Genomic DNA, 23679 nt, shown 5'->3' with positions numbered 1-23679 from the left:
TCTACTAAAAAAACCCCAAACAAATGGTGCTGTCTGGCTTCCCTCACATTTTTTCCCTTCTTCAAGCCTCTTCTCTCCCCCCACTCCAACAGCGCTACCTCCCATACTAGGCCCTGGGACTACAACAAGGATTTAGTGACACAGAGCAATACTGAGCTAACTTACTGCACTGTCTCAATCTCTGCACAAAACTCTTCAAATGAGAACTGTTTTGTCTGCCTAGCCCCTGCATATTTGTGTGCACAGTGAGTAAAATCCTATGATGTCTAGGAGATAGTCAGTTCCACCAAGTAAGAACTCTTAAGTGAGCCAGACTTTCAGAATGAAAGTCATGTTTAACTCACTGTAATATATAATTTCTTAAAAACAAGTTTTAGCTCACTTGGAATAGAAATCAGCAGAGACATTTATTTTCCATTCCAAAGAAATTACCTAACTACATTCAAATTTATAAAACTACCACTTCGGCTGTCAAGCTTACCGCCTGCAGTTAAAGTGAAAATCTATTTTATCCCCTTAAGTAAAATCCTTTCCAGATTACTCTGCAGGATCATGACAATTTCTGGCATTAATCATCAGGCATCAAACAAGGATATTATTTTTTTCTGTATACTTTAAGTAGGGCAATCTTTAAAAGTTATTCTGTCTTCAAATCCAAAGTTGGATTAAATGGCATAACTATTCAAAACCATGGCTGCATTTAAATCTAATTTAGATGTGTATGTGTTAGACTATAAAATGCAATTCATTTTCAAGAGTCCTTTTAAAGAATCTCCAATTTGAGTAGGAGGCTTAAACAAATGGTCAGTAAAAAAAAACAACATTATCTGGTTAACCTTAGGCACCTACTTTTTAACTCTTAACAAAACTGGAGCATTTTACTTTGATCAGTCACTGAGGTTCAAGTGTTTCTTCCATTTAGAAAAGAATGATTTTTATTAGCACTTCTGCCTCATTAATTCAGCACAGCTAGTAAATTTGAGCAAAAGAGCAGTAATGAAAAATACGGTTATTTAAGGTCACAGATTAACTGATGTTTCTCAGGAAAACTCAAACGTTCACGTTGACTCACTTATATTGCTTGAGGCAGCTGAGGCAATAAGAACTTTGGTGCCATATTTGTGCACCTGAGTTTAAAGGAGAATTCTATAGCAGAGAGGCTGGTAAAAAAGGGTGCTTGCTGAATTTTATGAATGTAAACTATCTTACTTCTAAAAGACTTATTTCTTAGCAACATAAACGTACTTCTGAGTACATTTCTGCCTTGGCACTTTCCAAGGAATTCTGCTTTAAATGATACCTAGATCACAAACTTTAAAAGCAGCTACTGAGCCAATGTTTAGACAGTCACCTTGAGTCTGAGTTTTAATAATGTGTCATGCTAAAATAAAGCAATTTATACCTTTCCAGATCATGGATCCAGCACCATATCCAAATTTTAGTCTCTGAAGACTGTGTATACTGGGCAAAGTTCAAAGTTTTTCTAGATGTGTACCACCCCCTTTCTTACAACATCCACGTAAATTCCAACACATGCCCAGGAATGCAGTGACTGAGCAAGTTTTTTTGTTCAGCTACCCTGCCCATCTTCAGTGGCCTTTGTGGTGCTAACAGCAGAGAAGAAAGCGGCAAGAACACCCTTCACCATACTTTTTGGTGTTCAGGAAGCGTAAGGCAGTGCTTGGGAAGGGAAAGGAAAAAGAAGAAGGATAAATAAGTAGGGAAAAGAAGAATGCAGTAACAGAAGGGCTCAGGAAGAGACTAGGATGATACTGAAAATTCTAGCTATTAAAATACACATTACTGATTCTGAAGTAAGCCTAGCATTGCATTTTAGCCCAAAACTGCACAGCATGGGTAACACTTGAGCACTCTGGAAGGGAGGCAGAAGAGAGGAAATTCTTGTGTCAATTTTCCTCAATTAGCATTTTCATAGAAATGGTAATAAAAGCACATTAAGGTTGCACAGACAGCAAACAGAACTTAGGATGTAATGCAGGCATGTGCACGTGATACTGGACTGCAATGAAAAGCTTCCTTCCATGACCTCTTTTCCCCTCCAAGCTCCCTGTTACATGACGTAGGCAGACTGAAAGAGACTAGTAAAACCATTATCAAAGACAGAACAGCTATTTCCCTCTTCAGAACATTCCACAGCACCTAGAATTTACATGATCATCTGCAAAGAATATAAACAAAGAACTACAACTGCGGTCTGTCTCTAAACCAGAAAAAGTCTTCTGAAACTCTGGCTATTCAAAAAAACTTCCCAGAAAGAAAATAATTTCATGAGCAAAGGGCAGTAAATAAACTACAAACAATTTGCATCGATGGAAAGCCTTTTGTGTAAGTGCACTTACCAAGTCACAGAACTCAAAAACTAGGAGATAAGGAATGGCTTCCACACATTGCCCAATACACTGGAGAACATTTGGATGCTGAAGAATGCTGGAATGAAAAAAATGCAGTTAAAGCCAGAAAGATCAAGTGTATGTTATTTGCAATACAATACACTGAAATCCCTAACAGAACTTTCAACACACAACATCAGGTGGGGGCGGCACAAACAGATTGAGCAAGTATCCAAAGCCACAGATTCCATTTTGCACCTTTGTATCTCCTTTGTACTACTGCAGAGTATCACTGAGCAGATGAAACTCTGAGGATCTCAAAACCACAATAGCCAGCACTGCCACAAGAAAGTCACACTCATCCACCCTTATACTAAAAATAAGCATACACAACTGGTTTGTGAACTACAGCAAGGAACCAATCTGGCTAAAAGCTAAACATTTTTTTAGCCAGCTTAATTCCCAGCCAAATCAGTTACTACTTCATAATTGCTTAAAAACACTTGTGTCAATACAGCAGAAGGAATGAGATCTTTTTCTTCTGCCAACAATTTAAGCCTAAATGCAAATATAACTAGGACATTAAAAAGCATTAAGAATAGAAAGCTCTCTGTGACCATTCACTTGTAGCATTTTCAGGCAAGGTAAACCACATTGTGATGTATGTCTAGTGAACTCCAACAGGCCTCTCTTTTCCAGTCATCTACAAAAGCCATTAACTTGTGGCAGTTAGCTCTTCAGAGAATTCTCGCTATCAAGAGAAATTACATTCCCTCTCATACACAAAATTCCTTTCTAGTATACAAAAATTCAACCCCTAGGAATGAGTATCCTCCAAGCATAATACAACAGAAAGAACACCAAACAATCCTCTTCATTGGCACTTCCAGTCAGATCAATTGCTTTCTCAATTGTAGGCTTCTCCTGGATTGTAATTCAGGCAGGGTTTTTGGTGCACAAGCCTCCTGGCAAGCTGCCTGAGCCAAAGTAGTTTTTATCAATTAATTTTTTCAAAAAGGGAACTGTGAAGAAAATAATGTGTATTTGACAACAGACAAAGCCTTGCCAGTTCCCCTGCTTCTAACAGGAAAGCCAAGTACAGATGTTAAACCTCAATTCCCAGAGGCAAGTAACTGGGCATAAGGCTAGTCTGCAGCACTGGGAGTTTGTTCCAAACAGCTGTAGAAGAAAATCTGATAAACTAAACCAAGTGCGTTTTTCAGTCATGAGCAATAACTACCAAACGCATTTAAGCAAAGACCTTATTTTTATTTCTAAGCAAACTCAACTTTTGCTCACTTTGGATAGACTGTTTTTCACTTTTTAAAGACAAGCATCTCTGTTACAAGGGAGGGCAGCAGAGACAGTATCACTGAAAGGAAACGTCCCTAAGCCACATGCAGTAGTATGAAGTGTGTAAGTTAACCAAGCTGTGAATCATTACTTACTAGTATGGTTCTCCATTTCTTATAAACTGTTCTTGCTCCTTTGGACCTGCACTTGCCTTCAACTCCTTCACTATTACCCTTGCTACACTAGTGCCTGTGTAGATCTCTCCAAGCAGAACCTGAAAAAGATCAACATAATCACTGAATCATGGTGTCCTTAGCCAAAAGGAAAAGAAAAAAAAAAAAAAGAGTTTCCCTGCAAGAGAAACAAGAGCTAAAAACATGCTGCAAGAAAGATCTTTCATTGTCAATACCTGCAGAGCTTTGCCAATTCACATGCCTATTTAATAAATCTTAACAACTGATCTACACAAACTTCGAGAAAACATGTTTTCTAGTGAAGACCACTTATTTACTTAGGATTTTTTTCCTTGAAATAATTGTTAATAACAGGAATGTATTAATTCAAACCCACAGAGGGAAGTGTCTACCTAGGAAGTAACTGTAGACAGAAACTATGTGCAAATTAAAGAAGCACTGATCAGTGCTATGATTAAACCTACAAAGTTCATGCAAGGAAATATCCAGTTTCAGTTTTTCTTATGTTATTACCTTCTTTTTTTATTAGAGTACCATTATAAAGGAAATACAGTCACCTTACCCATTAGGAATAAGATTCAAATTGCAGTACAATATTAAAAGAGAACTTCTCACCTTTCCAAACCAGCCATTTCCAATTTCCTGGATATAGTTTAGACTCTGACGTGCAACTTGAGGCTTTGATCCATCTGTCACACACAATGGAACAAATGCAACATGTATCAAACCACTCAGATGGCCAAAGTTACCAACTGTTGAGGAAATAGTGCAAGCTCCTACAATATTTATTCCCAATGACAGGACTACATTCAGACCAAACAACAAAACCTAGTTAGACATACATGAAGTACGAAGGTAATGTGACTACAGCATTGAAGTGAAACTTCTATCAACTGCAGCTTCTAAACCATACTAGAGTATACCCCCTACAAAAGCAGTGATTCTCCTTACAAAATGTAAAACTTCTTGGTTTTTAACATATTCAGTAAGAAAGCAAAAAAGGCTGAGTTCTAATTCCAATACAAAAATGTATCATACCCTGTAGTTAGATAAGGCAAATAACCTAAAGCTTCCTATGCAAATAAAAGCACAAAAACCAAGACAACATTCACTGCTTGTACATCTTAACATTTATAGTTACATAGAGAGTTACCATTTTAAGAGAAGGGGTTTGACGGCTTTATTTTTCAGCCCAACTGCCCTACTTATAGCTCCCATCTGGAAGGAGGACATTTTCCAACTAAAAATACTTCACATAAAGAGCCCAGAGAGGGAAAGGACAGAAAACAAGACCCAGATCTTGACAGAGGATGGACAGTAACATCAGCAGACTCTATGTAAATAGAGGAGATTCAGCATTGTTTATCCCTCTGCTGCCTAATTGGTTAGGAACATTAATAAACAGATGAACACAACAACTTTTTATCACTACTACTTGACTAACTGAGAATTCTAGCCCACATTTTTATGTCCACAAACTACATTTACACCAGTATCATTTTACTGGAACAGCTATAGCTGTATAATACATAAGGAGCATTGTCAACGTGCTCCTAAGCATGGAGTAGGCTTAGGAGCTGTATCAGTACAGCTGTATTTTCACCAGAGTACCTTACTCAAGTACGCTGCCTTATTTCTGGCAAAATAACTTTGACAGAAAGTATAGCTTTAACAATTATGGCAATGTAGAAAAGCTGACATTAATTTCTTCACAGAGGATTTTCCCTCACTCATGAAAACACTGAGGAGTAAAAGTTTTGTGTATTAAAGGCACACTGGCAGTTTCGTGGAATCTGTAGGTACAGAAATTTTAATAGAAGCTTCCCTGAACATCTTATAATTAAGCAACACAAGCAATGTATGTAAAAATGTGAAGTAGTATAATATGAGAATGGCTACTTTATGCTAAGTTGTACTTGTAATATTTAAGATGCTTTTTTTCTCTTACAAAACCTGTATTTTAAAAAATACATTCCAAGAAACCTTCCACATAGGGAAAAGAAATCTAGTGCTCTCTCTTAACAACAGCACATTCACAGCATGAAAAGTCTACAACGGCATTAAGAAAGCAATGCAGCTGAAACCGTAGCACTGCAGTAAAGCAGGAGATTCACTCTTGTTTCCACTTGAGGCTAATTACTAAAATCCAATGACAACTTAGCCATGAAGAAAACCACTGAAGAGCAAAAGTCACCAACATCCTAGACTACTTCAAACCCTTTATGTATACACAGGCATATTGAAAGTACTCCAGAGAGGTTTATTTAAGCTAGTTTCATTCTCTTAAACTAACTTACATGGCAGCCTGCTGTAAGTTAAGATTTTTGAAGTAATACTTCACATTTTATCCTGTACCCTACAAAATATAACTCTATCTACATGTATGTAACAATTTGTTACAGTAAAGTCAAACAATCATCCACTCTCCATTTTTGACATTGAAATTATCCACTTTTGTTTTTTCATTAAAAAAGTGTTTTACCTGAGCGAGATGGAAACTGGGAGGGAGTTGGTAAAGCAATATTGGGAACTGAAAGAGTAAACACTTCTGCTGGAGACTGAACAGATGGAGTATCTTCTGCTGGAGGTGTAAAATCTATTTCATCATCAAAGTTATCTTCAAATTCCTGAAAAAAGAAATCTCAGTAAACAAGCTGATCTTTGTCTTAAAATTAGTACTAATACATTTCTTTCAGTTTGAATGAGCAATGGGAAGGAGGCTTAGCTATTTTTCAAGGACAGTAACAGATTTTGTTTTCTAATCCTTAGTTTCAACTCATTACTGATTAGAAGAGGTTAAAGTATCAAGTACTGCTTTCAATAAAAACAGGTGGCTTGTTGCTTTGTTAGGGTTTGTTGGGGGGAGAGGGTTTGGCAGGCTGGTGCATTTGGGGGTTTTGGGGGGGTTTTCTGGGGGGGGGTTGTTTTTCACTTTACATACTATCACTGGCTTCAAAGGAATTAACATCCACTACCCAGGCCGAATCTTCTCCATTTAGAAATGAGAGCAAAACTCAATTTTAGGAACACCAACAACCAATGCTCCAAAAGTAACTGCTTCTCGATGATAATTTCTCAAGGGTTTTGCTACAGTGGATATGTACCTTTGCTATTCTTACCCAAAAGGAATGTCTTAAACCCTGCCAGCAGACTAAAACAGACAAAAGGATACACAGAACAACAAGGTTCTTCACAGCTAAATTGTCAGAAGGGTATACTTTCACTGCTGATCCTGAGGGCTCGTAATGACTCTGAACAGACAATAAAGTTCCTTACTGCAGCATGGTCCAAGTACTGAAAATAAATAGTTGCAGCAATACTCTGCAGCATGTAGAAATACAGTTGCTGGCTATTTCAGAAGAGAGAATGTACAGAGACACTTAAGTGTCACTAACTGCAGTGCATTATCACAAATCATCATGGAAGTATTCTGGATATCAGAATGCCACTTGTATATACATTTGTAACTTCAGATGCTTACCTTGAAATCGATCTCAGGGTCTTTACAGCAGGAAGCACAGTTTGCAAGCAATGTTACCAGTACTACTAGAGCACATATAGACAGAATCACAAAAGATGAGGAAACTTCAGCTGTAGCTCCTTCTCCTAGAAATAAGCATGTATGTGGTGTTAAATAAATGTTTAGCATTTTAAGAAGATCCTTCAAAACATATTGTCCATCTGCATTTATTTAAAAGACAGAGTTTGAACATTTAACTCTGTGGATATGAACAAAATAAGAGGAAACAGAGCAGAAAAGAAAGACTGGCAAAATACATCTATGTTCTACCACCTGCCTGCACCATTCTGGACTTGATTCAAGCTAAGAGGCCACAGCCAACATGACATACCAGAGTAGGTTATGAGCAGGGATAGTCCTGAGCCTCAGGATTCTGTTTAACTCAACAAATTTTTACAGATATCTAAACACAAATACTAGAAATCTGGCCTTTATGAAGACATTTCTGATGAGCTAACACATCTGTCCTGAGAGAAAAGGCAGCTAGAAGAAATCCTCACTTAAACTGTGTACAACTTGAAAATACGTTACTGCAAAGCAATACCATCTCTTCCAATAAATGCATTCGTGACAGTCTGCCAAATATACAAGTTGCTTTCACAGATGCAATGGATCTAATCAGCTCCAGCCCAATTTCTACTTGTGATTCATTAGGTGATTTGTCTCCATTTCACAATTTTAGACATGATCCCTAACCATACTGCAAACACACTTCCAAGTAACTATATATAAACAATTTACAACACATTTTCTGTGATTAAGCCAGGTTATTATTATTCACAGAGGATCAAAATGAAGTGGCATTTTATAAAAAACTTAAGTCTTTGCTAAGGGAATTGAACCTATTTTCATCCCTATTTTCATCTTAAATAGAGAACAAAGATATATAGCTCCTTGGGAGACCACAGCACACATCTTGGGGGTTTGTTTTTTTAATGATACTACCACAGGGACTGGAAAAGTAGTTGGACCATAGAATCATAGAATAGTTAGGGTTGGAAAGGACCTTAAGATCATCTAGTTCCAACCCCCCTGCCATGGGCAGGGACACCTCACGCTAAATCATATCACCCAAGGCCTCGTCCAACCTGGTCTTGAACACTGCCAGGGATGGAGCAACCTCCCTGGGCAACCTATTCCAGTGCCTCACCACCCTAACAGGAAAGAATTTCTTCCTTATATCCAATCTAAACATCTGACTAAAATATATTTAGATATGACATCAGTATTAATGTTTAACACTGTCAGGTGACTTGGAACAATTGGATTTTATGGGAACATCTGAGTATCAATGGGACTCTTTGGCAGCAAACTACAGTGTAAATGAAGCCTCAGAAATAAAATGAGAAGTTGATCACTAGTTAAGGGACATACAAACTTGTCCATCTAACTCTTAAACCTTCCAAAAACTATAAAAATTAAGAGATTTCCAGAAAAAGCTATAGCTTTTCATCATGTTCCACAGAACAATTACAGAACATTTAATTACATGTAAAGAGTAAATTGCCATAATCAAAATACTGCTTTAAAGAGTGTCAACATACTCCTGGAAGATCACATATTTTCTCTACAACTAGGAACATTATCCATACAACTATAAAGGTTAGCCAAAAAGAAAGTTTTTCAAACAACTGATGCTGTTTCTAGTTCCCACAATAGCTCTGGCATTCCAGCCTCATTAGAGAACATGAACACTGTCTGCAGACACTATCTACGTATTGTTTAAACACAGATCAACCACAATATGAGGCCCCTTGCCTCCTTTTAGTCAAAATTATGGTAAGAAGAAAAAAGATCCCTGAAGACGGGGATGTCTTCAGGGATGTTCATGTTATGTTCATTTAAATCAAGTCTTCTACAAAACACCCATGTGTTTTTCCATCTGTAAGCATCAACAAGAAAAAGGGGAAAGGTAACAGCTGATTCATGATTACTTCCTTCAGATGTTCAGTAGCAAAGCAGACTGACGATTACCTAAACCACAAATAGAAGCATTTGGTGAAGTCATTAGCTAAATTACTGTAACAAACACACAGGTAACATGGCTTTAGATAAAATTTAAGAGATTCCCTTTGAACTTCTAAACCAAGCCACAGAAGGTAGCTTTACTACAAAAAAGTAAACATATTTATGCTACCAGGTATCACTGATTAGAAGTATTATTTTAAAGACATTTCTCTAAAACCATCCCACCTAATTTCTAAACAACTTCCTCACCACCAACTCCACTGAAATGAGAAGTCAACTCGCCACAGACTATCTGCTGAACAGACACAGATTTTCCCCCGCTAACACCACCTGGAAACACATCACCACAGTTACAATATATAGTCCTCCCAGTAGAAGATCAAGACTTCTGAACCCTCCGGAATGCTTCATCCAGTGTACCAGATGCCTCTGGGACAGACAGAAAGGCAAAAGTAAATCCCTATATGAACTCTGACACCAAGGGCACATTTTCTTATTCAGAGAACACATCACTAGTATGTCTTAAGACACTGCTATTCAAAGACTAACTTCAGAGCAGATCCTTAAGAGGGAATTACAAAGCATCTCAGCTGTCATGTGTATACAACACTAAAACAGCTATCAAACTTTTATTTTGGGTTTATGGTTCACTTTAACATCTCCTTTTGGAAGCCCACATGGCTAACATGCATTTTACAGTGTCTTCTGCTCCCCACAGGAGATGAGCATTATTACTTCTCATTAGCATCCTCCCTGCTCCAAATACCATATCTTCTTCCAGATGGTCTTTTTGATCAGCCTCTACTGAAACTTGGGAGCAATTATTCAAATCTGCTCTACCACTTTCAATTTTACTGCTTCTTTTACAGACCTCACAAGGGGCTTATGCACCTCAAAGCACATCTATTGTAACTGTATTAGCTGGACCAGTACAATATGCTACCTCTACCTACAGACTTCTCACTCATGCCCTTAGACAATGACAGCTACAGCAGCGAGACCATGATGTGTGTTCACATAAACATTATCATAGTTGCTCCAACTCCGGATACCACTTTTGACCTCTCTGAAGTTATAAGTTGTCACAGCAAATCCAACAAGGAAGATTCAGGCTCCTGGTGGTCCTATACCAGTTTTCTGGTTAATTTAACTCAAAATTAAACATCATGAACACTAACAATCATAAGCTGTACTCACTGTACATGTCAGATACACTGCACATGTATTGAGTTACTTCATATGAAAGAAACAACATCTTTTGGTTGGAATTCCTTCTGTAAAGAAAACCTGCATATTTATCAAGCCTAAAATCTAAGTGTTTGACTGGTGTTTGACTGGTGTTTGACAAATCCCTACATTTAACCATCTCCTTTAGGTGTCCTGGAATGAATACAGAACCCAAAAAAATACTGCTGCTCTTCACTATGTTACTTCCTAACCTCATGGACCTTTTATAATTCCCAAGAAAAAAAAAAACACCTCTGTGAACTAACAGCAATTAATTGGAGTAAGTAATGAAGTAAAAACAGGGGGTGGGAATAAAGATCCCCTTTGAAAAGGCAACTAACAATTTACAGTTCATTAAGAAGATGGAAGTCATCTGAACTTCCAGAAGCACAAGGCAAATTTCACATACAAAGATATAAAAAGATGCTTTAATACAAGAAAAACACCAATTATCATGGGCAAGTTCCTGCAACACTTACAGAAGAGCATTTCAGATGACTCACACAAGAGCTACTTAATAAGAATTACAGAATCCAGCTCCACTTGGATAAACTTTCCAGTCTCTCACATAGTCATTAATAACTGATATTTATTTTAATTTGCACTTCATTTAAAGAAAAATGCAAAGTATAAAATGATGGCAACCTGTAACTGGGCTAAGATTTATTATAAGTGAAGTTATTTTAATAGCTTGAATAAATATTCAGTAATGGAAGTCCCTGATTAAGTATTGGAACTGGTATTTGACAAAGTGCTGAAAAATCTGCCGCAGTACAACAACCTCTTTTGCATTTTCAACTATTTCTATCCAATGATTAATGCACTGGAGCTTAGTAAAATGACTTGGAATCAAAAAAGTAGAAAATGGTTAATAACTCCTTCTGTTTGTAAATTGTCAAAGTATGAAGGAACAATAGCTATTTATTGTAAGATTCTGACCAAAAGAGCAATCAGAAATAAATCCATTCAGTTAAATACAGAGGACCATTTTATACAGTCAGTACAGAAACATTTTCTTTAATTAAAAGAACTGTTAAAATACATTGAAAATTTAATTCATTTTAATCTAAATCTAGATAAAGTCCAATAAATACCATTCACAATTTCATAATGAACGCAGAAGAATCCTAACATAATAGATTATAAAAGAGAACATAATAAATTTACCCAACATATCATCCCAGTTTAAAATCCTACCATATTTAATGTAACCCTACGCAGTAACAACCTACTACATCTTAATATCTATCCAGAACTCGGAATCTGTTCTTTAGGAAAAGAACTGCATAACAGATCCAAGAAAATACTATATATAAAATGCCAACAAAATAAGGTTTCCTGTAGTTAAAATCAGTCTAGACTACTTTGGTCTGGTATATCCAGAACTACTGAAGCAGGAGGAAGAGGCCTGGATTATATCACTACTATATTAAACCAAAGCAGGAGATGCAGTGTGTCTGTGTTACTATATGTGTTACTGCAAGGTTAACACAACAGAATGCTTTACAAAGATCTGTGCTAGTAAATGTTCCATCTCAAAATGGCATCTAGATAGTCCTAAATTATCAACACGGAAAATAAGGTCTATTTTCAAAGCCTCACAGTATTAAATACTGATTCTATGCTGTTATTTACCCACTTTTTAAGTAGTACATGGCATCACAAACAATTCAAAGCCCTGGCTGAGGTAGGTATTTATTTAACAACTATTGAAGCAGATTCTTCAGCATCTCTGAACACGGCTGTTCCATAAGCAAATTTTACACTAAAGTCTAAATTTGAGCACAGCACATTTGAAGTCAAACCCTGTACACAGGCAAGTACATGAACATGCTCACTGAAAATGATGATAAATTATACTGGCATTCTCAGGATCAAGTACAGGCATGAGAACATACACTTCAGTATGTATCAGAATGCTTTAAGGGGTGGAAAAATGTTGTTTTCATACAAAGCATATTTCAAAGCAACTTATATAGGTCAGGACTCTCTGTATCTTCTTAAGTTTCCTTCAGGTCTTTCTTCATAAGACAGTTCAACTACCAAATGCAGTAACTAAGCAAACAAACATTTGTTTCTCACTAGAACTGGTTTCCTTCTCTATCTATTTCCCAGTATGCCCATAGTACTCTCAAGTACCCACATCATCCACCTGCAGCATCCTTTGCTACCATTAGTTAGGAGCAACAGACATGCCAGCTAGCCAAACGTTCATCCCCGTTCACTTGCCAACCAACAGCCACCCCTCAGCACAATAGAGGCCTGCCTGTCCATAGGAGGGATGACAGGCTTCCTTTCATTCTACCAGACCATGATGCTTTAACTCCGACTCTCTCAAATTTGGTTCAATATGATTAGTCACATTGAGGTCTCAGCCTTGAAGAAACAGGGCTAAAAACCTCACAATACCACACAGTTCTAAGCTTGGGGGAAAAAAGAAAAGTGTACGTGACAGACATTACCGAGTACACTAATGAAAGACATCCACTACTGTGATAAAGGTAGTGCCAGGCCCAGATAAATTAAGCATTATCAGGGCACAGTGAACTGCAAGGGAGCATCTGATTTTAAGCTTTCAGCACAGTAGTTGCTATGCAACAACAGTCCCACTGCATAAGCAAGAGCTTCTTTTCTTTCAAGAGCAGCTATTTAAATGGCAGTTCTGCACTAATAGCTATAACTATTTCCAGCACAGTATCTAACATGACAGCAGTCATTTAAACTGTCTCTTGGACAGCCTGAAATTACATGATCATGAACTGAGATGGTGCTTTCTGACAGCATGTCAGAACAGGGCAGCCTTTAAAATACCAATGAATGACCAAATTAACTTTGCTCCATAGCTACTTTGGCATGTTTTGTAAACTTGATCAATTTACTTACTTGCATTTATAGGATATTAATGTAACCAGGTTAAAAAGTATAACACCACCCTAATTTACAGTGGTTTTAATAAAAAAGACTTCTAAAAAGCATCGACTTTCCTAAATAATGCTGTCATTCTCCTTATGCTAGCAACTGCTGAGAGTGTTCTCGACTCCTACCCAGTTCTTCACAAGTTGGGTTCAGATCATCACCTCTTCCTCACAAAGGGCTTCTTCTGCATTTATTTACTCCCTGAAATCTTCAGAGGTTTGCTATTAACATGCACAAAACCAGTACAGATACAAGGCCTATAAATTCTAAATGCCTACAAGTAACAGGCGGAATACTAAAACAAACGCCTCTCCAAAACAATTTTAGACACATCTAAATGCGTTATGTCCAATTTGTACGAGAAGGTGTAGCACTATATGCATGGCAGCTCCTGTATTTAAAAAACAAAACAAAAATCAAATCACATTCCGTTAGTTACTGCATTCCTGTAATCTCAAGTTTTTCCTGCTATGCTCCATTTAAAAACTGAGCCAAAACCCCAGCGTTTTTGAGACTAAGTTTCAGCAGAAATGTGTGTAGTACCATCATTTAGCTGTGCAATACTGTATTACAGCAGGCTTTAAAATACTGTACTAGAACCACATCCAAATCGCCATCAACCTTCAACTAAGATACAACACAAGCAATCAAAAACTCAACACAAGTTTTGAAGGAGTGTTATTTGCACTACAGAGATTCCTCTGGGAGGAAAAAAAGAGTGGAAGAGAGACTTTTAGCATGAGAGGCACTCCAAATTCCAATCATCCCTTTGATTTGAATGACCATTACCAGCACAACAGGAAGAAACACTCCCAAGATCTCAGATGACTTCCTTTGACTTTGTGTCCTCAGTGCAATGCCAGCACCTTAATGAAATCTAAAACTGTTTCCATATGTACAAAGTAGTTCAAGCAAAGACTGGAAATGTTCTTACACTGGGCAAATCCCTAAGAACAGACATACATAATACTTCTTAACAAACTTCAATGAAGTTCTCTGTTTATACCTTAACTTTTCAGGTTTCAGATCTGTAGTATTTATTGCTGTTCAAAGAAAAATGAAATGTTTAAAAATTTAAAGCAATAAAAATAATCTGGAACTATTGAAAATTTTATTAAAGAGAGTTACTCCAAAAGCCTGCCCTCTCATGACATTATTGCTACCCTTACATTGGATAATGCAAAGTTTACACAAGTAGCAAAAACAAACTTCAGTACAGACACTACAAATATACCTTTATGCAAAAGCACTTTATCACCTTTGTTTCCCCTTCTTCCTTACAAGTGTGGAAAATCTTAATTCCTACCTTTGGTTTCAAGGAAAAAAAAAAAAAAAAGCAACCTCTTAAGTACTTAAAACTACAGCTGCCCAAATTACTTGTAGATAGAAACATTTCACCCCTCTACTCAACTTAACCATTACAATCCCCATCACACCCCAGAACTCTATTATTTAAGTCCCTCATGGGGAGGTGGGTGAGATGGAAGGCCAATACATGTGCACAGGACAATTCTTCTGAAAAACCACCAGCTTTTCTTCCCTACATGAGTTAATCCTCAGCAGTAAGGGTAACTAAGACAGCAAGTGACAATTTCCTACAGAAATTTCCCCCCCCATGAAGCAATTAAAAAATCCCTTGACACATTCCTCCAACCCACCTCATGTTCTGGATATAGCTCTACAGTGACAATAGCCAGTTCCATAGTTAAACGTTTTTTTTGTGGACATGCGACCCCAAAAATCATTCCTGTCCTATGCAATTTCCAAGAAGTAACCTTAGCTAATTCCTATCACATCTGGATGTGTAACTCTATGTCAACAATTTTTGGTAAATTATCTCAACCCACCCATTTGTCCTTAAAGAGTAAAGTCTGTTAAAGAAGCCTGATCCTACAACCTAGCCAACACTTTTCCAAACTATTTTATCCCATGCTCCCCCTAATTACTTTACAAGGTGCTTCAAATGAGCTTCTACAGCCACTTAAGTCCAATTTGTACATAAAGGTGGCACAGGTTACACATCCTGAGGCAAGAATATCTGGGGCAATGCTGGATTCTCACGTAGTACAGCACCCTCCGAACACCACAGCTCAAAACCTCACTTTCAATGAAAGCTTGTCCTGGCCTGAGCATTGGTTGAACAGCAAGTAACTAGTAAAAGTGTGAGCTGGGGTTAGCTTCACATTTCTGTCCTTATCCTATTACACTACAAGTCTTCCCAGTAATGTCAAAGAATTACTCACACAACAGCATACTTCTCAATTTTAATAAGGACTAAATATAGGCTAGTACTTCAAGTGTTTATAGAGTGAGATCTGTTTGAAGTTTCAGTGTTAGAATCTGATGTTTGCACAAAGACATCTTAAGACAAGGTAAAAAATATACATGTTAAATAATTATGTACCCTAGGTCTTCATGGCAGTGTTCCTGGAAAATCTGGGTAGCATTATCATCTTGCAAAGGTACCATCTGATTGTTAAGACTCTGTATGTGTACAAACACACAGATATACATAAAAAATCCTACTGAGCATATTTTATACTATACTGCTAGATGTTGGTTTGACAATCCCTGCTCAAGTACAGTATTTTTCATCTGCTATACCATTTCTCCAATAGCGAGGCACTGGAGTTGTAGATGTTTTTAAAACAGGGTAGGTAGACCACAGTCATTTAAAGCAGCACAAAGAGATTACACACAACCTTCACAAGATGGGATTTTCTAGAATCTTGATTTTACAGTAGATGCATTTCCAACTACGATGCACAACTAAGTTAAGAAATGTGGGAAAGAAAGAAAGAAAGAAGCAGCATTTTGTCAGAAGAACTTATGCAGCTCTATTTCTCATCCCTATTCACAGCTGAAGGACCCCTAGGAAGGACAGACCATAGAATGACTGATTTTGGAAAACTGGATCTGGTCTACAGGCTGAGAGCTTAAAAGGCAGCACTCAGAAGTCTACTATTAAACTCTTCTACACCTCTTTCCCAACAAAGAAGTGTCAGGGTGCAACGGTAGTCTCTAAAAATGTTATGTTACTCAGGCCACTGCAGTGATGCTTCCTTACCACTAAGGAACCTTCTGTAACTGTAGTAGTGTTGGACACGGTGTTACTTTGTACCAGCTTTTCATACTTAAAATCCCTCATAAGAAAATTCACTGACACAACTTGTTTCACACCATCATCTTGCCTAAGCTACATGTGGCACAATACCTTGCTACAGGCTGTGCTTCAACTACACATCTAGGCTGAAACAGCTATCCTGATACACTTTGTACATTTCTGATTATAAAAGCGTCTACAAAATATTTCTACCACTGATGTTGCTCAAGACCTCTTATTACAGCAGTACAATGAAAACAAAGAGCTTATACAGCAAGAACTTATTTACTGCTCTGAATATACAGCTTATCCAGAGCAATAAATGCACTGAAGCTATCGCAAATTTTATCCAGACCTATATCAAGTTCCAGATAGATGCACACACCAAATAGAAAGGCAGACCCAAAATGAAATCTAAGCAAGACTCCAGTGCTCCATGTGCTGTCCTGCTGGTGCAGAACCAGAGTGTTAGGACCAAAACAGAGAACTATGATTTCTGCAGCCTCTGGCATTACCGTGACCAAGGGTCCCTTTATCCTGTGCAGGTATATGACACGTGGATGGTGACTGAAACCAGACTACAGCACATGTCAGAAAAATCACTTACGTTCAAATTTGCCTGACAGTTGTTCAGTAGCCCTAAAAAATTTAACTTGGTCTTCTGTGATTTTCAAATAGAATGCTGGATCTCACTAGGTAACAAACTCCTTTTTTTTTTTTTTCATACAGTGGGGCAAAACCAGCACTAATAAGCCCTTTGAAACCAGTGACCTGTGCCTGACAGCATACCTTTGGCTGTCTCTGATCAGTGCTATCCTACCATGTTGCAATGATATCTGAGGAATTATTAAACACACCCAAGCATTCAAGATGTGAGAAATAACCTCAGGAAGTGACCTCCTCCTATAAGGACTGCTTTAGTTGTAGCAAAGTCCAGACACTTTACAGCCAAAGGCCGAGAGAGAAAGTGGATCAAACCTGTGAACAAAGCCTTGCATGGAACATCCCTGCAGGCCAAGGAGTCAGGGTTGGCTTCTTAGCTCAGTCACAAACTCTCAGACAGAAACAAAAGATAAAAGACAACTTAGCAGCTCAAGCTCTACAATTATTAGGCATCTGGGACAGAAGCTAGAAAAAGAAATACAGTGAGAAGTAAACAAGTTTAGCGCTTGAAAGGGGGAGGAAAGATGGACCACTCCCAATAAAAGTATATACCACAAATTAAAGTCCCCATTTTACAAGCAAGATTTTTCTTATTTTCAAGTGATCCGAGTCACTAACTTGCATATCCTTAGAAAATCGCTTTCCTTAGTTTGTGCAAGTGTCGCAGACATTTCGCATTGTACCAAACCACAAGCCACAACCACAACTGGGCTCCAGTCTGACACAATTCCAAGGGAAACATCAAGCCAAAGCAACCCAAATGCAACAATTTTCCCAACAGTATATATATGCTGCAGAACTCCTCTTAACATGTCAGTGATTTAATCTCAAAGGTTTAACTTATCACCTACGGCCAGGTGATTTCACTAGATACAAATGTGTGAACATGTATATACTCTAGATGTATGCCTCTGGATGCTACACACCAATCTCTAAGCATCTTTTCCAGAGCTACACATGACTAAGCTCATCAGCAAGGACTCACTGCCATGACATGCAGCCCCAAGACCGAGGTTCTCTGCACAAACCAGGGAAGCACCAGCCCAGGTGCCCCAATTCAACTGAACAGACTACATAATTCATCACAAATGTGAAATTGAACACACCTACCAAAAATGCTGCCACCTATTCAAGTTTTACAGGAAAATAAGATCATTTTGGATTCCCTGTTACTTTGTATTTTCACAGACTTCATAGAGCAGAGAGATGATATAAATACTTTGTCTGTCATTATATACATACCCTTGATTCAGATTCTTAGCTTTCTTGGAGAGGCAGATGAATTAAGGTCAAGTATGGAAATCCAAACCAGAAGAACAGAAGTGTAAAGCTTTAGCACAGTAAAGTAGACCTGTCAGATTATAACGCACTAAATTTGGCTACTAAATACTGCTGTTAAAGAGTAGCTGCCAAACACCCTTACTTCGACCACACTGTACTAGAAATGGAAGTCATCTTTGTCTGATTCATTCAGGTGAAATCACAAACAATCTATAGGCTCAAAATAACTACAGACCTTCATTATATGAACTCCTTTACAGCACACCTGCCCCCAGCCCTCACCTCCAGTATAAAGTGAAACCTTTAAATTTAGCACTATCACAGTCCATATCAGTATCCTCCTTTTCCACTCACAGAATAAATTAAATCCAAGCTGGCCAAAGTATTTTTAGCTAGCAGCATCTTCAGCATCTTGTTTTTCCCATTTCCTACAATAATTGCCACGAACCCTACCAGGGGAACAGTTACAGCCCAATTTCCTTTACCTCCTTTCCTTAGTGTTGAAAAGAAAAAAATTAAATGAGTTTAGAAATATAACCTCAAAACCAGAAGATTACTATAGACCACATCACCAATGCACAGCTTCATTTGCAAACACTATGAAGCCATACTTAAAAGAGCAGCATCATTCTCCCTGATCAAGGCTCTGGGAACTTGACAGTTCCCTAGCCGTAGTGTGGCACACCTCCCCAGCAAGTCGACAAAATGGGGCATTTTTGAACAACGAATCCAATCTAGTCTTGCTAGAACCTGTCCATTACCACTTCCTGCTTTCCAGCTCCCTCCCCAAAAGAAAGGGCAATTTATTATGGGTATATTCCACAAACTATTCTGCAAAGTTCACTACAACTACGGTGACCTTCCTCTTTTTCTGTGGATTTCCCACTTTTTCTGTAACAAGCTCAGGGCAACATACATCAAAATGTGGTTGTCAAACAAACTTTTTGACAAAAAAAAGGGTTGTTAAAGCAGCAACCTTTTTTTACTAGTTGAAGAACTGTGCGATCTGAAATAATTCTGAAACCAGTTACTAATTATTCCATGAAAAGTTCATTAAATTCTTCACAAATTCACAACTCGTATGTATCAGAACAAGTATTATGGTGAACTATAATGACTGCCACAGCCCAGAATGAAGACCATCAGTCATTGCCAGTCTCAGGACTGGAAATAAAAGCAAGCTGTCTTGGGATATATGGGAGAGAAATTCACAATATGGCTGAAGTTGTTTTTAAACACAACACAGGATTCCTAACCCAGCAAAACAATGTCACAGGTTTGTCTTCTCAGATTATAAAGCATACGTAGTGTGAGCAAGAAGGTTCAAGACAAAACAGTCTAACTGCCATCCACTGGTAAGCTATTCAAAGGAAAGAAAAACAAAGTCCTTGTAGCTTTCTAACTGGTTTCTGCTGTTGTGACAATACAGGACATGTTGCAGGACCAAGAATCTTGCACACAACCCCATTTGCACACATTATTTCATTCAGTAGGAAGTCTTCCCAGCAAAATGCCAGTGAAACTGGAAAAGGTTCCTCTTGAGGCCTTGAAGATTTAAATACTAAATATCTGTCAATAAAATACTCCAAGGACACTGCTTCTTACCATATCGGCAAAGATACAGTAGAAAGCAGCAGTTTCATTTCCTGGAGTTAATTTGGTTTCTTTGGGTTATTTCAGGTAAGATCCCATGTATACATGCTTTGGCCTAAATTACAATCAAAACCAACATATAAAATTATGCTGTCTCATTAATGTCCTATGAGCCCAATATCAGAACATGATAAATACTTCTCTTAGCAACACTGCACTGAACATCCTTGATTCAGCCTTTAAAACAATCATTTAACCTCCCCTAACACTTTAACATTATCTACTGCATTTTGTCCAATCAGTTTTTCCATCTGAGAATGAAGCTTTTTACCAGAGTCATGGAAGTTGTTTTGATCTCCCAGCTCTGTAAGGCACACACCATAGCCCTGAGAGCAAACACCTGACAACTATCCTTAAACCTTTACACAGAAAAACTAACTGCATTTCCGAGAAATACAGACATCAAAAAGGCAGAAAAGACCTCCACACAGAACTGACTCTGCTGCCTTATCTTATGGCTTGAGAACAAGTTAATATTATTTGGACAAACTTCAAGTATTTCATAAATAAACAAACTACCTTCTAGTCTCAAAGGAAACACAGACTTGATTGACAGGTTTCTCTTTCTTCAGAAAGTACTTTCTACAAAAGTAAGAAAGACCTCAAAGAAGGCTGATGGAGGGAGTAATTTATGAACAAATCAGAAATGTTCTTGGGAGTAAAAAAAAAAAACCGAGAAAGAGGCACAGGTCCAAAAATAAAGGAAGTATGGCTTCCGCTCCCAGTTTTGATACTTTCTGTGGAGCAGCAGCCAAATTACCTAATCTCTGTGCTTCAGATCTCTCCCTACCCTCTGCTCCTCCTCCTCCTTTGTGACCATATTGTCTATTTCAGCTGTTCAACTCTTCGTGGCTAGAAATGGATCTAAGAACACATTCAAAACACACCCAACAAAACCGAGTCTTAATACAATGTTATGTGAAATACCAAAAAATAAAAACACCTCAGAGATGGTTGTTGCCTACCAGTACTAATAAACCTCTGAACAGTAACGCATATAACTAACAGGATGTCTTTTTATTTTGTGCTTTTGACAAACAGGAAAATAAGCAAGAAAATCGAAGAAGTTAGGATTACCTACATAAGAGACAAATAAATGTGAACTACATTACTATTTAGAGAGTCTGGGCCGGGGCGAAATCCGACTAATCTGACCGGAAAGGAGGGAAGCGCCGTCTGCCCTTAAGAGCCTCCACCCAGGAACGGGAATCCCGGTGATTCACAGGGAAAAATAGGAAAAAGAAAAATCACGCCGAAGGTCTGTAAAGGCTAGAACGGCAGGCACTACGGAAGGAACGTATGTGGGTAAACACACAGAAGACAAGTACCTAGCTCAACCTAAAGAAACCGAGATACCTACAGGAGGATACCGCCTAATGCCACAAGCACCAGCCGTGACCTGCAGGCCGGCAGCCGCAGCCCGCTGCGCCGGGATCCCATCTACCCACCGTGCCCTTCCCGAAGCCTCGGCGCGGGGTGAGCGCGGCGCGGGGCCCTGCCCGCAGCCCGGGGGAGGGACGGGGCTCTGGAAGCCCGCAATGCCCCCGCAGAGTCCCCGCTCCCCCAGAGCCTGCCCCAGCCAAAGGCACCCCGCGCCCCCGGAGCCTGCCCCAGCCAAAGGCACCCCGCGCCGAAACCCCCACCGTCCCCTCGCAGGCCCCACTGCGGAGCCCTCGCCCAGCCCCGCTTCCCCCCGCCGCCTCCCGCTTCTCACCTGCACCTGCTCGCGGAAGCGGAGCCGCCCCGCCGCTCCCTAAGAGAAGCGACAGCAGAAGGACGAGCCCGAGCGGGCGCCGGGGTCCGAAGGGCAGCGGGCAGCACCCCCGCCGCCCGGCACCCCCGCCGAGACCCCCGCGCTGCTGCATGCCCTCCGCTCCCGCTTCGAGGCGCAGCGCCGGATGAGGGGCTCGAGCGTCTCAGCGTCTCCGGCGAGTCCCCGCGGCAGCCGCTACCCCCAGCCTCCTCGGTGCGGCCACCCACGGCATCGGACCCGCCGCCCGCTCCCCTCACAGAGCACGACCAACCCCTACGGACGCCGCCGCCGCCGCGGCCATCTTCCGGGCTACCTGACCGGGAGGGGGCGGGACACGTTGCTGATTGATAGCCCAATGCGCCAATTAACCCGCGCCTGACGCTCAGGAGGTGGCATCACTGGCTGGGACGGGGCTAATCCGTGACTGACAGGCAGGTCAGCCAATCGCTGCGCGCAGCGCAAGGGAGGGCTGCGGCGCGAGAGCGGCGGGGCGCGTTTGCCAACCAAGTCGCACTCCGGGCGACGGCAGGAGGGCGGGGCTCCCCTCCGAGTGAAGGGGCACTCCGCCAACCAGGTGGCGGCGCTGTGCCGAGGGCGGGAGGAGGCGGAGCTTGGCCCCTCCATGCGTAAAATACGCGGGGGCGGCGGGAACCGCGCCCCCTGGAGGAGCGAGGCGTGTCCTCCGTGCCCTGAGTCCCGGGACAGCCGGATCATGGGGGGCCCTGCGGTAGACACAGGCCCTCCTGAAGCCAGAGGCCGGGGGAGGAATCTCGAGAGAAGCAGTAGAAGGCAGAGCCTGATTCCCTCAGAAGCCCCGGAGCGGGGCCGGCACATGGACACGGTTCCACCGTGCTGTTTCTCACACCAACTCAGCCGGTGTGCCTGCATTATTCCTGCTCCTCTGCAAGAAGAGGAGGGTGATGAACCTCAAGTTAGACATAGAGATGGGCATAAACCACCCTCTGCAGCCTGTGCATTTCCAAGGCTGGAAATGACCTTATTAAATTAATGATGCAAGCAGGATTCTGAAATAAAAGAGTATTCTGCTTGAGATTTGTAGTTATGCTGAAATCAGAGTGCATGAAAATGAGGTGACAGTTTAAAGTAGCATAAATGGAAGTATTAATCCTAAGGAGGCAGGGGCGGGTATATAATGAGGAACCAGGGAAATACCTTACACTTAATGAAGTAGATTTCCATTTTCCAAATAATTTAGCAAAAAAGGCTAATTATGTCACAATTATATAATGATTTTGGGAGCACAGATTGCCAAAGAACTGTACAATGAGTACACCCCTGGGACTCAATGAAAGGAAAGTTCTGTGCTCAAAGTACTACTTGCAACATGATGTCCAGGAAGACACAACATACACCTAAATCCCTCTCTGTCGTTAAGAGTGTTTTCAAGGGTAATTTTTCTCTTATCGTAGGGATGTACTTAAAACCAAACCACTTGCCTCTTACCAAGTCTGTGTCTACCCCCAGATATCCTCTCTCTGGCTTGAAGACACTACCTGTATCACCAAATGACCTGTATTTTTTGAAGTGCTCTAATTAGGTTTTGATCCAAGAGAAATACTTCATTTGAATAATGCCATGGAAGTCTTTTGTTGTTTTAGTAAACTATTATTAATGCATTATGCTGCTTATTATGAATTATGTTTTATAAGCAATATAAAACAATGTCCCAAAGTATTCCTTGTCAGACTGTCTGTAGATTTTATGGACTGGGAAGGACAAAATGTTGTCCCTTCCCT

At 39.8% G+C, this 23679-nt stretch overlaps 1 protein-coding gene across 3 annotated transcripts in view; it reads right to left on the bottom strand.

Annotated features, from left to right (window-relative positions):
- The window catches only part of LMTK2 (lemur tyrosine kinase 2), a 42806-nt gene extending 20464 nt beyond the window's left edge, over positions 1 to 22342 (bottom strand). Inside the window, exons 1-6 of one of the 3 annotated variants that reach the window (XR_009746894.1) lie at positions 21884 to 22342; positions 7320 to 7444; positions 6321 to 6465; positions 4454 to 4527; positions 3800 to 3918; positions 2361 to 2448 (exon numbers count right to left, since the gene is read on the bottom strand). Coding sequence is in view for 2 of the 3 variants with exons in the window: in XM_061473170.1 (XP_061329154.1) it covers positions 2361 to 2448; positions 3800 to 3918; positions 4454 to 4527; positions 6321 to 6465; positions 7320 to 7444; positions 21884 to 22034 (702 nt within the window). In the remaining variant the exon portion in view is untranslated. Of the gene's footprint in view, positions 1 to 2360; positions 2449 to 3799; positions 3919 to 4453; positions 4528 to 6320; positions 6466 to 7319; positions 7445 to 21883 lie in introns of those variants that run through there. The other 2 variants (XM_061473170.1, XM_061473171.1) reach the window with 2 other exon arrangements.
- Positions 22343 to 23679: the final 1337 nt, after the last annotated feature.

This window comes from Pezoporus flaviventris, unplaced genomic scaffold, assembly GCF_033815535.1.
Source record: "Pezoporus flaviventris isolate CSIRO_AGI_PZ_B2104156 unplaced genomic scaffold, CSIRO_AGI_Pfla_v1 ptg000078l, whole genome shotgun sequence".
In the NCBI taxonomy this organism is placed as follows: domain Eukaryota; kingdom Metazoa; phylum Chordata; class Aves; order Psittaciformes; family Psittacidae; genus Pezoporus; species Pezoporus flaviventris.
Note: the sequence above shows the minus strand (reverse complement) of the source record. Positions and strands in the feature narration are given on the sequence as shown.